Source organism: Rhinolophus hipposideros, assembly GCF_964194185.1.
Source record: "Rhinolophus hipposideros genome assembly, chromosome: 7".
Taxonomy (NCBI): Eukaryota; Metazoa; Chordata; class Mammalia; order Chiroptera; family Rhinolophidae; genus Rhinolophus; species Rhinolophus hipposideros.
Genome location: NC_138053.1, coordinates 31,512,994 through 31,529,963, shown reverse-complemented (window position 1 = coordinate 31,529,963; position 16,970 = coordinate 31,512,994). Strand labels below are relative to the sequence as shown.

General features: G+C 38.1%; 1 protein-coding gene across 1 annotated transcript in view; it reads right to left on the bottom strand.

Moving 5' to 3' along the window:
• Positions 1-7,895: 7,895 nt before the first annotated feature.
• LOC308499733 (uncharacterized protein) overlaps positions 7,896-16,970 on the bottom strand; it is a gene marked incomplete at both ends in the record, with an annotated part of 113,291 nt that continues 104,216 nt past the window's right edge. The window contains 3 exons of the mRNA XM_081053567.1: positions 7,896-7,995; positions 10,047-10,182; positions 15,015-15,201. Coding sequence (XP_080909693.1) covers positions 7,896-7,995; positions 10,047-10,182; positions 15,015-15,201 — 423 coding nt within the window. The remainder of the gene's footprint in view (positions 7,996-10,046; positions 10,183-15,014; positions 15,202-16,970) is intronic.

The window sequence follows — 16,970 nt, the reverse complement described above, 5'->3', positions numbered from 1 at the left end:
CACTCAATATATACCAATAACAAAAGATGAATACAAGTCATGTTTGACTTCTGCAATTCCAAGAGATGCCATCATCAATCAAAGTGGTTACCATCAGCGTCCAAACACTTCTGATGATGGTGAACTACTGCTTGAGCAACGTTGACCAAAGTGTCCGCTTATATACCTTTTTTTGGCTCCCCTGGTAGTTGCAAGGTAAAGAAAAAACAATTTAGCACACAAAACTTTGTTATCCTAAAACTATTTTATGACAGTTATTTATCAGTGGTAGAAGTTCCAGGAGTGGTAGGGAATCAGAAACCGGTTCTGTTCTCACTGAAAATAATAATGAATTTCTGTGACAGGAATTTGAGCAGGGTTGCTCTGATAGCTAGTCAGTTGGTTTAGGATGCCTCCCCACCCAGCAAAATGTTTGAGACTGCAATGCTAGAACAGTGCTCACTTTTAACTAAGAATTTATTATAATTAATCTGATCATGCCTCCCTTTGCAGTTCACCTCAGTGATGGTATGAAGTTCAAGCCCCCCAGGTATTCATTGTTACCTAGTCTCTCGAAGGGGTTCAGCAGTATTTGCCACTCTGCCCTCTCCCTTGGCCCCTTGTGCCCCCAGAGTTCCTGTTCCATGATCAGCAAACCCTTTTGCATCTGCAACATCTTTTCTGATTCTTCATTCGTTTTCCTTGCTCTAACAGAAATCCAGCTATTCCCAAAGAGGCTTCTTCTCAAATTTGGGGTCTCATTTTAGTGGAGAGAACTTTCCTGCCCATCCTAACATTATCATTTTTATTCTCCCTCAGAATAATCTGGTTATTTTCTTCTTTGTGGTCATCACCTTTGGTACTTACCTAATTCATTGATTTATGGTATTGCTGGTTTACTGCTAGACTCCTCCACTCGAAAGTCAGCTCCACAGTGAGGACAGAAGCCTTGTGTACCCGGCAGTTGTTCTCCAGGGACTGGACACATATTGAGAATGAATGAATCATCACAGAAGCTGAAAGTTTAGATACATTTTAAAAGTGAATTTTATCCTTTGACTAAATATGCGGATGCCATGGTCGTAATTTTTTTACCTGGCAAATGGAGTATTTATCAGTTGGGTGAAGGCCTATTACTGCTTTTACCAATGTTCATGATTACAAAAAAAAATCATGTAGGTCCATCAGGTGGCCACATTTATTTTACTTGGTATCTGAAGCATTTCGACTTTGCAGCAGGATATGATGTCGCAGTGCTGTTATTCGACAGTAAAAATTTGAAAATTTAACCTCCCTAGAAATGAACACGCTGATTACCACCTATTAACCTCTGTAGCTGAACTGATATATGCGTGCTTCTAAGCTGCTACTGCATTTGAAATGAGGTATTAGTAGTTCTTGAAGTAAACACACCACAGTTATGAACAGAACAAAGGAAAAAAGAGGAAACTCCAATTTTAATGATATTTCCTTTTTCAGGACTCTAGTGGAAGGGGAACCTCCACTATTGCTATTGCATTTCAAGGAATATTTTGTTCAATTAAAACCCTGTCATGGAATAAATACATGTATGTATACTTCAGGATTAGGAATCCCTAATAAAGATTTGTTTTTTTAAAGGATGGTAAATACACACACACACACACACACACACACACACACACACACACAGACTCCTCTCAAAAGGTCAGGATGAGGTTCTTATGAGAAGAAGGAAAAAAAATCTTGAAAATATCATTATCAGTATATTGTTGTGGAAATCTATAATTAACTAATTCACAGTAAATATAATAATGCTGAGAAAAGAAGGGCTATAGATAATTCTGTCGTTCCAATTAGTATTGGATGTCACGTGTAATTAACACTCCAGAGGAAGGTGAGAGAAAGTAGAACAAAAAGTCCATATGAATGTACAGCAAAACTAGTGGATTGTATTACCTTATTTTGCTGCAAGGACTAGAGTAAAATTCCCCCAAACACAATTCTGGTTTGTCTCCCGGCATAGAAAAATACAGCGTGGATCATTTAAGAATACAGTCATAATTAAAGTGACTACAATTGAACAGATTCACTGAGCAAAACATTTTATTTACATCTACAGGTTGAGAAACTGATGAAGCATAAAGGACAAACATGTACAATCAGTTGAAAAGTTGTCTGAGAGGAAGATTTGGTGTGGTTCAATGGCATGCACCCAAGAGAGTTCCTGTATGAAACTCACATTTACAACATAACACTTCATTGCTTTGCTGCTAAATCAACACAGCAGTGGAGCTCTATAAAAGGTCAAGTTCGAATCCAGTGTTATTTGAAAAATGTCCACTAACAGGGGTCTTTTGTTTTATATTTATAATTTTAATTACAGATTACTTTCCTCATAATCTCAAACTACATTGTAATTTATTGTATAACATAGAAATGTTTTTAAAATACGGGGTAATTGATTCCACTATGGCCTTATGTGCTCAAGAAAAAGAATCATTTCTCAAGAACTGTTGCTTAAGTAAATTAGATTTGAAATCTAGTTTTGGGCTGGGTCTGCATAGCACAGACCATAAAGATGAGGAGACTAAATACCTGAAAAGCCAAATGACTTTTTTGGAGGCTATGCAAGCTGTTTGATGTCATAGGCTACAGAACAGTGGTGGGCAGTGGCTGCTTTGGCTGTGAGGATCGAAGTGCTCTGTCTCAGCTTAGGAATCTCATGCCTTCTGCAAGTAACCATGGAACTGTGGCAGGCTAACTCATTAAGTTGTACAGTCATTTTATTGGGAATTCTTTGACTTCTATGTCTCCGCCACACCATTAAACTTATTTAAGTAGGATAAAATGCCAACCACTGGCTTCCCAAAGACTCCATTTTTCTGAACATCCAACCCTTCCTCCTTCTACTCCACTACAAAAAAAAAAACAAACAAAAGAAACCCACAAAACAAAACAAAACAAAAAACAACAGTTAGGGCTGCAATTCTCCCAGTGTCTATTTTCTTATAATGTAAACCCACCTTTTTGGTCACGAGTAATTTGTCTCTTTAGATTTGTTGGAATTGATATTGAAAGAGAGAAATTATTGCCTCACAGGGAACTGGACCTGAGAACATATGTACTTGAAGCTGTCAACTAAAATCACGTTCTTCTGTGTGGATAAGGAAGGAGAGAATACCAATTTGTACATTATTCATAAGATGACGTGCCTCACTTTGCCTGAGACATTGCCTGCTTATATCTCAGTATAATTATTAATAGTGTCTTCTCTCAAAATGTCCTGATTTGGAAGTTAAATTATGTGGTCACCCTAACTACTCAATACTCTTTGATGGCAAATGATAGAAGATCAACGTGACTAGCAATTGCCTGGATATCATTCTGGGTCCCATCATCCAAGGTAAGAGACACAACTTCAAGAGACAGCATTTACCTCCTGTGGGAGCAAGTGCATTTGAACTAGGAAAGCTCCTCTATCTCATCTTTGGTAAGGGGGGAGACCCCTTTTTGAGTTAGATTCTCCCGTAAGTGTTGCTGTATAGGCCCTTGCTGTTATTGATAATGTGGAGAGTAGTTCACCCTAATGTGTTGACTCTAGACATGATTGCTACAAAGGCTATTCTACCCCATCTGGCCATAGATGTTATGAGTAGGCAGGTTAGGCCAACATTGATTCTCTATATCAAATAAAGTCAACTTGCAGAGAGAAAGAAGAATGAAACAGATGGACAACAAGCAGTAGAGCAGAGAGAGAGAACATACCTTGGGTTTCTTCTCATACTCCAGTCCCCACTGAGGCTGCTTCTGAGGTGCATTCTTGCCTTTAGTTTCCATAAGATGCCACAATTTTTTCAAAATTATAGTACCATTTTACTTATGTTCTCTTCAAAATCTATCTGTAGTTTGCAGTTCTTAGAGTCGTAGTGCAACTCAGAATCTGAACTCAAAATTGGCAGATTTAATTTTCATCTACGATCAGAGAAATAACTGGAATTCATTTATTGATGCTTTTGCTATAGGAATATCACATGCTTAATGTATGCTATCATTGTGCTAGCTTCAGGGAATACAGTAAGTCAGACAGACATATTCCTACCTCCTTGAAATCATCAATCAATAATAACAGATGTGAGAGCCTTCCTATTCTGCTACAAAAGATTGATCTAATAATCCACTAGTATATTCACAACCTTGTTTATGCTTCCTGGGTATTCACAGCCTTGTGAAGAGTCACTGAAATGAAAATTCTCCGCTTAAGAATGGGTTACATTCTAAAAAGAAGGATTTGAAAAAATATGGATATTTTTAAGCCAAAAATACACACACACACACACACACACACAGCATGCCAAAAAATGTATACACATTTTAAGAAAGGAAAGATCTGTTTTAAAATTGTAATACTCAATATATATTGATGACAAAAGATGAATACAAGTCATGTTTCACTTCTGCGATTACAAGAGGTGCTCAAAGTAGTTACCATCAGTGTAATTTTAATACAGCTTTTTCCTTACTTAAAATGTGTATACATTTTTTTGGCACCCCGTGTGTGTGCGTGTGTGCGTGTGTGTGTATAATGTAAGGTAATGTTAGAAAGAGTGTTTACTTTTAAAAAATGCTTTATATTTCATTAGCTTTTACATCCTGCTATGGACATGTCCTTGAAATGGGCTTTACACATTTGTTGGGTGGACTAGAGTAGAAAATAGAATTCTACTGTGTTAGCCAAACCTCTATGGAGAAAGTATTTTTTCTCAATTTGAGGGTGAGAGAGATTGTTCAAAACCCAAGAAGAAGCTTGAGAGGTAATTTGGAAGCAAGGGATTATTGAAATCATTTTCTCCGGCTGAGTGTGTGAGGCAAATAAGGAAGTAGACAGATTGCTTCTAGTGTTCCCCTTTTATGGGAACAAATTACTGTGTTCTTTGATCTTTACTAATTTAGCTTTGCTAAATGTAATTCCCAAGTACTGAACAGTCCAGGAGTATTCCCTGTAGTGTGCACATTAAATCAACAAATGCGCAGAAGAAGGATTGGAGTTAAACCAGCACTACTTAGTCCTTGCAGGGACCCTCGGAGAACAATTGGGGCTTAGTTTAGGGCTCTAGGAATGATGATGGAAAATATTTCAAGTTTATCAAGAAGTAGGGCTAACAGAGTTTTCACAACTGTAGGCCTGTCTTTGGGGTTCTAAATAGGCAATATTATGCGGCAGATGACCCAGGAAGCCTGAAATTCTACTTGGCCTTCTCTACTAAGGCCACTTGAGATGGAAATCCTTATGGAACTCTCCTCCATCCTCTCCACCTGCAGGTAGTGAGGTGAAGGACATGAGATGTATTCTTTCTGAAGCTGTTCACAGAGATATGTGGTCCACGTATAACCAGCTGACAGTCCTTTTTAATGATATTGATATCGTATTGAGAGTTCACTGGGGCTGATCACTGTTCCAGGGCTTTTCATACACCGTTCAATTAATTTTCATAAACACATGTGACAGATACCATAATAATCCCATTTATATGTGAGGAAACTAAAGCAGGGAGAGTTAAAGTAACCTGCCCTGGGTCATAGACAGGATGTGATAGAGCTAGAATTTGAACTCGGGACCTCTGGCTGCAGAGTGCATGCTTTGAACAATTATTTTCCGCCTCTCCTTAATTGTGGTAGGCTGTGGCAACCAGTTCTTGGCCCATAGTTGGTGCTCAATGAACATTTACTGACTAACTGACCATTGAGCTTATGGGTAGCTCTCCTTGATTTGCCCAAAGGTGGGCTAACCCTAAAATGTACAGGCAGATAGTGTAAATGTAGACCAGCCTTGCACTTTGTCTCCCTGTTATACCTACTGGAGATGGAACCTTGTAGATCCAGGGAAATATTCTTCCTCTTAGAATTAAAAAGTTCTTTTTGGGCCACATATCCCTTGAAAAACATATAAAAGCTTAGAATCCTTTCCACATGAAAAGCTCACACAGAAGTTTTTGCATAATATCCAGGATTGTTTGGAGCTCTAGAACATTCCAGGGCTAACAACACTTGTTTTTGAGGAGAGACTCTGAACTTTGAATGTTAATACCTTTCACTGGCAAGTGAGTTATAGGAGCGCTTAATTCTGGGAAAATTGTATTCACCTTTTGCTGAGGGGGTTGCTTTTTGTTTTTCTCCTCCCGGGGAAAGCTCTGTGCCAGTGGTACCATTGGCAGGGGTCACTTGCTGGCTGCACAGTGTGTGCATTCCATGGCGGGGCGTCAGAAAGGCGGAGTGCGCTGCTGGGGAGCGGAGGTAGGAGCTCCAGCTTTCTCCCAGGGACAGTACTGATGCCACCCCTGCTGAAAGGACTCATTATTATCATGGTAAATACTGGGAGAACAAAGGGACCCTTCTCAGCACAGAGAGCTATCTGTTATTGTTAATTGGATGTTTTTGATTATGGTATTAAGTTGGTCAAAGTAGTACAGCCTGTTGTTCGGTCATGAGTTCATTTGAGCAGCTTCTCTTAATCGGGGAACTAAGTAGCACATTGTTGTGAAGGACATGGGCAATCTATTTGAAGAGTGCACCATCTTTTGGAAGGGTGGAGGTGAAGAGTATAGGAAAGACGACACAAATTTTGATAGCTTTTTCACGTTTAAGATTCTCTGGAAAAGGGTATGATTTGAATTAACATGCAGCCCTTCCATTGTGGAATTATAAACATGGTTCCTTGCTGGAATTGATGTGTTTCAGTTCTCAGCCAAAAACTAGAAGTATTTGACAACTTTGGGGAATGGGTGGTTGCATTATTTCTGTGAAAAAACACCACATTCTTGAGCACAGTGAGGAGCTAGGGTGAAAGGAAACAACAGTGGGTGGAGAGAAGAAGACATGGGTTCAGTTTTAGTTCTGCCATTAGCAACCCATGTGATCTTCATCAGGTAACTACCTCCCTGAGCCTCAGCTGTGAAGAAAAAATGTTGAGCTGTAAGGTCTTTGTGAGTTGTGAAATATTATTATTTTAGGAAAAGAGAAGATTTTTTTTTTTTTCCATTGTGAGTTGCTCCAGAGCACTTGGACTTGATAGTTGAATTCTCTGAAATCAGCTTTCCCTGTGAGGGCATGGGTCTTCCAAATGCAACACAACATCTGGCAACACAACATAGGGGTTGTTCCATTGAGAAATAAACCCAATGCTTAGAATTCACTTTCCAATTTCTTTCAATTTTACTTTCAGGATCAAGAGCAGTAAATTCTTGATTTATTTTGTGTTTTCTCCTTGCAGTATTATAGATATTCAGGTAATAATAAAACCAATGCCTTTGAATTTTCTCCCCTAAATTTAGTCTAATTCTTTCCTGTTTTATTTTTATAACAATATTTGTTACTATTTTCTTTCATCTGGGAAGTCCTGGGAGGCACTTGGGACAGTTGATTGTAATATGACCTAATAGACAGGACCTTGTTTAGCTGAATTGTTTAGTCATCATTTAAAGCCATTTCATTTCCATGATCTTAATTTTCCCAAATATCACCTTCCCACATCATGGCCTGTAAGCATTTTAAGAAGCTTTTAACTGAAGCACAGAGTGGAACATTTAGCAAAGAACATAAAAAAGAAAACAAAATACATCAACTTTTATTACATTTATGCTTTCAAAAGATAGGGGTACGAAGCATACTATATTTTGATGCTAACATGGGCAGCCTAAGGGGGGCAATCTTGGGGGGAGTATTAATGATGTTGATGTAAGTTATATTATCTGAATGTCACATTTGATTTTGGTGTTTTGATTCAAAAACAAAATTATAATCTTATCACGAAGTTTCAATATATTAGAGAAACATTCATTTGAAAAGCTATGAGTATATAATGATAAACACTTTTGTCTCTTCCTACAAGTAGCTGGTGATGATTTTGTGGATCCTTTCTCTTAAGATTAGGGTATCTTTTACATTCTGGTCTCCTCTAGAGGTCGATTCATGAAGTCTTGAATAGCCTGATGCAAAGGAAGCCATTTTTTGATAGACATTTTCAGAGCTGTAATCCAGCTGCAGAAATAACAATGCAGGATAAGTCATTAAAAAATTGTTGGACTCTTGGGAGGAGAAGTGTTACAAGTCTTTTATTTTCTAATTATTTCTCTTGGTTATTTAGTTTGAAATTAATAAGTAAACAATGCTCCTTAGGTTTTGGATTGAACAAAAAGGGAAAACACCAAATGAGAGGTATGAAGTTATAGGTATGAAGGTAAAACACCAAATGAGAGGTATGAAGTTAAACACCAAATGAGAGCTATGAAATAAAACTATGTTAATGTAAATAATAGGATCAGAAGGGGGTGTTTGTAAACAGTAAATAACGAAGCTATAGAGCTTTTAAAAATATTAATGATATATTACTCTTTCTATTTAAATTTAAAGTTTTGTTGATCAAACATAGAGTAATCAAATATTGCCATAGTGCAAAATATTTCTTTGTTAAATCCTGGAAACCATAGCAAACTCTCCAGTTAACTCTTTTTTCATCTCCTTTCCTTTCCTTTCATTTTCTTGGATGATGTTTTATAATATGTTTCCATATAAGATTTATTATAATGGTGGTTAATAGGTGTTATTTTTATGGGAGTTATGGAAAGTTAACCAGTATTCCCCTCAACCTCAGGATTTTTTCCATCAGGGTGTCTTAGAAACATTAATAAGTTAATGTGTTTTGTGATACTCTGAGAGGGTATTATGATTTTTATCATTTCCTAAACTTACTTAGCTATTTTTTGTGAGAGGAGTATCTTGTGAAACCAGAGTTCCATGAACCACCTGTGTGAAACTCTTGCTCTTTTGCTTTGAAATATTTCTGTAATGACAATATTGTTTCCTGTTATTAATATCCACTTATGGATTTGGCAGTGAGATCCAACTAATCCAGCTATCGAACCTCCTCTCTTAGAGAATCCAGTGGATTTTATCAGATAGGAGTTAACTCTATTTCACTGACCCTCCTCCCTACACCACCTCTTTTTAATATGCCAGTAGGAGCTTCACCTTCAAGGGAAGCATCTTAATCTGCTGCCCAGATTGTATAGCACAAGCCCAAGGAAGAAGATCTTGGCACAATATCTAACAATTCTGTATTTATTATCCTCTCACTCTTACTTATCCTTAGTCAAGAGTGGAACAGGCAAGGTTTGCATAATGGAAGAAGGCCTAGATAGATCCCTTTATCCTTCCCCAAATGGTTACTTGCTGAAGATTCTGAAATTCTACTTTTGGAGTTTTATTTCTTTGGGTTAGAACAGTGTATACAGTTCTTGCAAATGTCCCTGGAAATTTTGCCATACCCTCTGTTTTAATAAATCACTATGAATTTCTTTATTAGGTCCATTTTATCTAGACAGTTGGGAGAAGGTAAAACATACCCTCTGTTTTAATAAATCACTATGAATTTCTTTATTAGGTCCATTTTATCTAGACAGTTGGGAGAGGTGAGGGATGGGGTGAGGGATGGTCACCAAGCATGGGAGGGCACTGGCTGCCTTGAGGACTGGAGTTAGAACAGGGGCACTTGAGAGATGAGGGAGGAACTCTAGGTACCAGACAACGCCTCCTCTGCTTCATGGTTTCGTCTTTGTAAACTTTACTGATATTTTCCCCCCAGAATCATTATGAAGCAAGTGCCCTTTTGTACATGCCAATTTGGATCCTGTACCTATTGAATTAGATGGATAAGTCCTAAGTCTTTCAATGGCTTATGACAAACCCAACGACTGACCACATTTATGTGAAAGGAGATGAAACAGTAAATCTGTGAATTAATAAATTATAACATTATAGATTACAGTATTAGTAGATTTTTTTTACGTGGAAGCCTGAGTCAGCCTTGGGAAAAATTGTGAACTCCTTTTCCATTTGAAAAAGTAGTCTAGGAGAGTCATATTGTATGCATTGAAAGGCAAACATCTTGGGGAATATTAATTACAAAGACTATGCAAAGAAAGGGAGAAGTTTAATGGAAGCTGTGGAGTTAATGTTGGGAAAAAGAAATAATGCTTTGCCAAAAAGTCTCTTGTTAGGACTGATGAAGAAATATGCAGACCTTGACTTACCGTTGGTTTTCTGTTTTATTTTCTGCACAGAAATAGAAAGTCTTGAACTCTTCAGATGGAGGTTTGAGTTCAATTACTGACTGCTTGAAGCTAAGGGTCTGCTCATTCACCCTATATCCTTGCAGATATAGGCCACCTATAGAAGGTGAAAGAAAAGAAATACAGGTGAGGAGAATAGAGAAAGAGTTAAGATGGAAAAAAGGAGTCTAAAAAGATGTCAAGAAAAAACTTGCTTCTGAAGGCATCTCTAGTCCAGCTGTCCCATTTTACAGATGAAGAAACTGAAACTCCAAAAGAGTAAGGATTTTCAGGTCATCCCTTAATGATTAATGGCAAGACTGGTAATAAAGTTTGGATTTCCTCACTTTTATTTTTGCCATCTTCTTACTACATGTTGATTATTTAGCTTTGGGTTACTGTGGGCCTAAACTAGCTTCTTTACCTGGGGAACACATTTTGAAGTAAATTTTTCGGTATCAAAGAGTGACACCTGCAATATCACATTAGAGGGAAATTTAATAATATTGGCTGGGAGAAGCATTAAGTCATCCTTCCTGAAGAATAGTGAAGAATGCCAGCCATTTCTACAACATAGATTCTCACCTTCTTTGTGCGTATGCAAAGCACATTTAACATATGAACCCTCAGGGTGATGTGAGGGAGCCAACTTGAATTAAAATGAGAATGAATGATTGTTTTTTTTATTCCCATGGTCCTTTGAATCTATGTTAGTGGTTATGTATTGCTTGGCCTGAAATTTGTTTCTATTATTTGAGGGTTGAGGGGAGGATGACAGTCTAGGATAAGGTGCTGAAAAACCAAAACACTTGTGTGTTTTTTATAGTGTCTTGATGTTCTGAAGTAACCTGAATCTCATGCAGAGACTTCAGGTAACATCATTAGCAGCGATGATTAGATGTTTAAACCCCTCTGTCTTTCTAACTCTTGTTCTCAGGCCCCACCTCCACATCAGAGCCACTTTAGTGCATTGTACTAAAAACACAAAATACAACTGGGATTTTTGCTTCTCTACACGAGAACTGTTTCCGTTTGAATATGGCTGACTTTTGTTTTCCTTTTGGTAACTCAGTACCAATGTTCACTCTGAAAGTCATGTATTTTTCTTTTTAAACAGAATGAGTGGCTCTTGGATTTTAAAATTTCGAGAAAAACCTTGTTTATTTAGATGCAATATTAAATTCTTTTAAATTTTTCATTTAAAAACAGTCAATTTTAGAACTAACTTCTAGGAAAGCATTAATTTTAAAATTGGTTAGATTTTTTCACCCTTAGGTAGACCCCAGTAAAATGGTGTTTACCAAATCAGAGTGTGACTTCATATATATACATATATATATATGAAGTCACACTGTGTATATATATATATATATATATATATATATATATGTCACACTGATTATATATATATATATATATATATATATATATATACACACATACACACACACAAACATTATTGAGTTATAATTTACACATTATAAAACCCACCCATTTAAAGTGAACAGTCAATGATTTTTAGTTCATTAATGGAGTTGTATGGTTTGTTATACAACATGTGGCCTTTTGTGACTGGCTTCTTTCACTTAGCATGATGTTTTTAAGGTTCATCCATGTTGTATCGTGTGTCCGTACTTTATTCCTTTTTATTGTCAAATGATATTCTATTGCATGGATATACCACATTTTATTTATCCATTTGTTAGTTGATGGACAGTTGGGTGTTCTTCCATTTTCTGTCTAGTATGAATAGTGCTGTTATGAAGATTTGTGTACAAGTCTTTGCATAGATATATGTTTTGGAGGTATATACTAGAAGTGGAATAAGTAATGTGCTAGGTGTTTCATGACTGTAAGATACCTAAAGACTTATCAGAGGTTTGCTTTGCTGTCTTAATTTTCTGCTCCGAACTATAGCACGCAGCATTTATATGTTGCTGCACTGGTTTCTGACATCTTCCTGCTTGTGAGATTTCCTTTTCTCCTCTACACAGCAGATATGAATACCCTCCCCGCCTCTACTCTTTATAAGAATGGATAGAAGGTATTGTTCAAAATGTGTCTGCTGCAAACAGGAAGGTTTTCTGACCCCTTTTCTAATCAGTTATAGGAGAGAAATGATTGGCAGTAAAGACATCCAATTATAATCCCATTACCTCATTTGAGGAGACCTACTGGGCTGGTCTCTATGGGTTACTAGATAGCAGCAGTAAATAGCAAGCTAGCACAATTTTGGACAGAGATTTCTCCCAAGAGCTATGCAAGCATTAGTATTCCATTTGTTGCAATAATGTAAAATACATCTTTTTGAGAAGTGCTCACAGACCTTGATGTGATTTATTCAAGAATGATCGTTGAAAGTCACAATTTGTTACTTCCAGCTTTTGCTGGAGTGAGATAAAAGGAAAAAGAAAATCAAGTGTATGGTGAATGACAAGGGGGTTTAGGCCTATGAAGAGGTATTTGACTAAAGGGCTTCTGGAATATTCATACAGTACGTTTTTAATATGAGCAGGCATAGGCAAGCCAGTAATATATATTGTTAAAGTACTAGCACTTTCCTTGATAGTAAGTAAGGAAAGGCTTCCGGGAATTGACTGGGGCTATTTCTCCAACTCCCACAATGCATAGAGAGGCTTATTTATCACGGTTGGAAATAAAATGTGGGATTAGTATCTAATGTGGTTTTTATAGGAAATCGTGGCCATGTTGCTTCTTATGTCTTGTTCTTTCCCCTCATTTCACTGTTACTTTTTCCCTGCCTTCTCTTTGTTGTCCTCAGTATTGTCTCAGCATCTCAGGTGACCGTTACAGGAAATAAATCACGCTCAAGAAGTGAGGTTGCTAAGGAAATAGAATGTGACCATGGTTGGGTAGAGTGCAGGGTGCTTTAACACAAAGAGTAGAAGACAAAGCCAGGAGAAGGGTTTCAGAACAAAGTATAAGACCCTTGAGTGCTCTAAAGGCAACAAAAAGCCATCAGAGATTTTGGAAAGCTATGTGAAATGATAAGAGCTGAATACTAAACAAACCTTCCAGTTTCCCCTACTTGTTTATTTTTTCTTTCTGTTGGTATAACTCAGCTATCTGGATTCAAATTCTGTCTTCACCATTTACACGCCCAGAAAACTTGGGCAAATGATTTAACCTTGCTAAGCATCAGTTTCCAAATTTGTAGGTGGGATATTAACCTATTTTATAGAATTGTTATAGTAATTAAATGAAATGGTAAGTAAAAACACTTAGAGTGACCAGTACAAAAGCCTTACTCACTAAATGATAACTCTGCTTTTGCTGATATTATTTTTAGGCCACTTATTAGTAGCTGTTTTTGCAGCTCTCCAACTAGGACTTTGCTAAGTAGGGCCTCCTCTGAACTGTCAGGTTCAGGGAAGCCACCAAGTTACTGTTATCAACTATTTTAAGCTTTTGGTGTCAGCAGCAGTGTGTGGCCCCAGAGTTTTGGAAGCCCTTTGTTAATGTTTTGGTTGGGAGTGATCTAAGCATTTAATCCTAACCATTTCTTTTCTAGCTATGGAAACTGCCTCCAGAAAATGAGCTTCATTGATTTGGTAATTAAAATGGTTCAGACTTTTGTAATATTTTTTTAAATAAAAATCCCAATGACTGCTTTGGAGGTTTGTTTTATTTATACCTTCATTCCCACCCTGTTATCAGGTGCTTAAAGCTGTGGGCTTGGGGTTGAATAGGAACAGCCTGTCTTGTAAGTGCTTAGAGAGAGATCTGTCTATCACTTAGTAGTTGAACGACATTTTGAGTCATGTTGTAACACTCTCAAAAAGGAAGGGTGATTAAGTGGAAGATAATCTTTGTACTGTTGATCCCAGTGATGAGAAACAGACCGTAGCGTGACACTTGCTTTGTACTGCCTTTGTACCCTTCCAAGAAGGTCAAAATTGTCACAAGATACTCACTTCCCATTTGGCTTGTCTGTCTAGCTTAATTAAATGTAAGCATTAATGCTAATAAAAAGAAATTAAATGGCTGAGATTGCAGAATGTTCACTATTGCTAATTATACAAGGATGTATTTATTTGGGAAAAAGTTCAAATGTAAATAAACCGCCAGTAATCTCTTTTGTCAAAAATTACAAGAAGGCTAAATAATCTTTCTTGCAGAAATCAGGCATGATTATTTTATTATTAAATTAAATTTTCTATGTTCTCATTTTGTATATATAGCTTTTACTATATACAAATTAATAAATATGATATATGATATGACATATATATATATATATATATATATATATATAGAGAGAGAGAGAGAGAGAGAGAGAGAGAGACAGAGAGACAGAGAGACAGAGAGACAGAGAGACAGAGAGACAGAGAGCTTTTTACATAGAGAGCTTTATATGTAGAACTTAAGTCACTCTATGGGCGATTATCTCATTTGGTATTCATAATAGTCCTGTGAAATAGATAGCTGTGTCCATTTTATAAATGAGGAAAGTAAGTTTTAGGAATTTAAGTAACTTGCCCAGGGAAAATTGACAGTTAATGTTCTTTTGTTACTTATCTAAGATTAAGGATGCTATGAGTAAAGGATGGAATCACTACACAAGAAAACTATTGGCATTGACTCCGAATGTCATCAATGACCACAAGAATAAAGGAGTTTATTTTTTTGCCTTTCCGGGCAGTAGAAGCACGGGATTCAGGGCACCAGCTCTGGAGTTAACTTGACTGTGTTCAGAGCTCAGCTTCATTCCTTACTACATGTGACCTTGTCAAGTTCCATAGACTTTGCAAACAGGTTTCTTATCTGTTACATGGGAATGATAATAATAGTACCTTTTCTCTGGAGGATAATTGAACTAATTTAGGTACAGCTCAAAGCACAAGACTCGGTAAAGTCTCCATCAAGGTAAGATGTCATGACTGTTGTTACTGTAATTACTATTATTTCCTGGGACAATTGAGTCCATACCTGAGGCCTGGATGGAGCGAATGCTGGTGTAGAAGTACAGGCAGCCATCCTTCAGAATGCAATAGCGCTGGAGCCACGTGTCGGCGCTTCCATCCAGTTGGTGCAGGAGGCCCAGGCACTCTGGGTTCTTGATCGCCAGGGGCGGGAGGCTACTGTTGTGCAGAGTGACAGATTCCCAGACGTGGTTCTGCAGGTATGGTACAAAGGGAGCATCTGACTGCTCATCTTGCGCCAATGGTCATAGAGTCCCTGAGCCGGTGACATCAACACCGAGGCTGTGTGACTTCAGAGAAGCCACCACCCTAACTGGTTCTATTGCTAAGGCGATCTGAATACTTGAACAACTAACTAGCCAGAAAACCTGAATGTACCCATTGGCCATAGAGAACTTCTTCCTTTTCATGCCCATAGACATCCTCTCTCTTTGGATTTTATTCTATTGTAAGGAAATCAAAAGAACATCAGTGATATAGAGAAAGGAAATGGAAATGGGTGCCTCAGCAAAGATGGTTTTTAATGGCGCAGTCTGTAAAGGCTGGTCCCAACTTGCTATTTCACTCACTATTGGGATTGTCCTCCCAGCCCTGTTCCTGGTAGGTCTGCCGTGACGAATAACAGCCCATGGTTCATACTTTATCTAGAGCTCCCATGTGTGCAATGGAACAAGTTAAATGCCCAGGCCAGATTGGGTCCAGGCTCATGCTCACTGTTCTGGAAGGCCCATGATAAATCAGGATCCTCTACCCTGAAGGACAGTCCTGGGTCCACAGGCCCCCAGGGGCAGGTTCTTCCTGGGAACTTGACCTGAGGCAGGGGGCACAGTGCTTCATCTCTACCAGAATGCCCTGCTGGGTGCTGGCCAGTATCTCTTTGTTTGGTTTCATTTTTGCTCTTTAGTTCTAACAAGGCAGTGAAAAGGTGTTCAAAATGCAGAGCTGGCTGTATTCTTTGCTGTGAAGTGGGGGGCCTGCTGGGAGTTTGGGTGTTCCCTTTTCACTCTGCTACCGATACTCGGAGTGCATTAGCAGAATAGATCCCTTTTAAAAATAGTGAGGCTCATTAGGATGATGCATTGAAGAGATGGATGAGTGTATTGAGCATTGTGTTCCAGGTAAAATGAAACACAAGTCCCGCTGTTTGTCATATGATGATGCCAGTGATTGTTCTGAAAGGACAGTTACAGGGCATGGGGCAGTCTATTCACGCTCAAACAATCCAAATTTTCCCAAATACACAAGAGCCAAAATATGTACGGAAGAGAATTGATAGTAAATGCCTTCATCTTGTATGCCATTTAGTGAGGGAATGGACATATTTAAAGGAAATCTATAACCTCATGAGAAATCATATTCATAGCATAAAAATGAAACAGTTGGGTATTAAAGCAATTTCCCGCCCCCACGTCATAGCAGTTGCTCAGAAAGAGGGGTATCAAATGCCTTAGGGGCTAACGTGATGAGTTAGCTGTTGATGTGAAGTTCTCTATCAGGCATAGGTCAAATCTCAGTTAAAAATTATATTGCTCAAGGCTAGGAATTGTAAAAAGGCAGGAACAGTGAAAGGTGGCCTAATAGGTCTCCGGAACAAGGATGTGGGCATAAAGCACTGTGTTTCTGAGCATAAGGCATGCATTTTCCAACACACTGCTCGGCCAGCAGCACTATCCTAAGACTGTCCTGACATTTTGTACTCAGGGAATGAAAAGAAAACAGCAGCCGTGGTTTAACGTCATGGGAAACTACTGGACTGCTTCGTGTGAAACAGAAATTTCACCCCAGTTTGTGACTCCCCACGGAGCTCACTGAGAGAAATGTCAGACAAACCCCTGAAAAAAAAAAAATAGGACCGCAGGAATGCCAGCTCCCCCATAGAATTGCAGTAGGAAACCCGTTGACTTAAAATCCTCTTTTCTAGCTTTTAGAGCAGATCTGAGAAGTCCCAAGGTGGACTGCATGA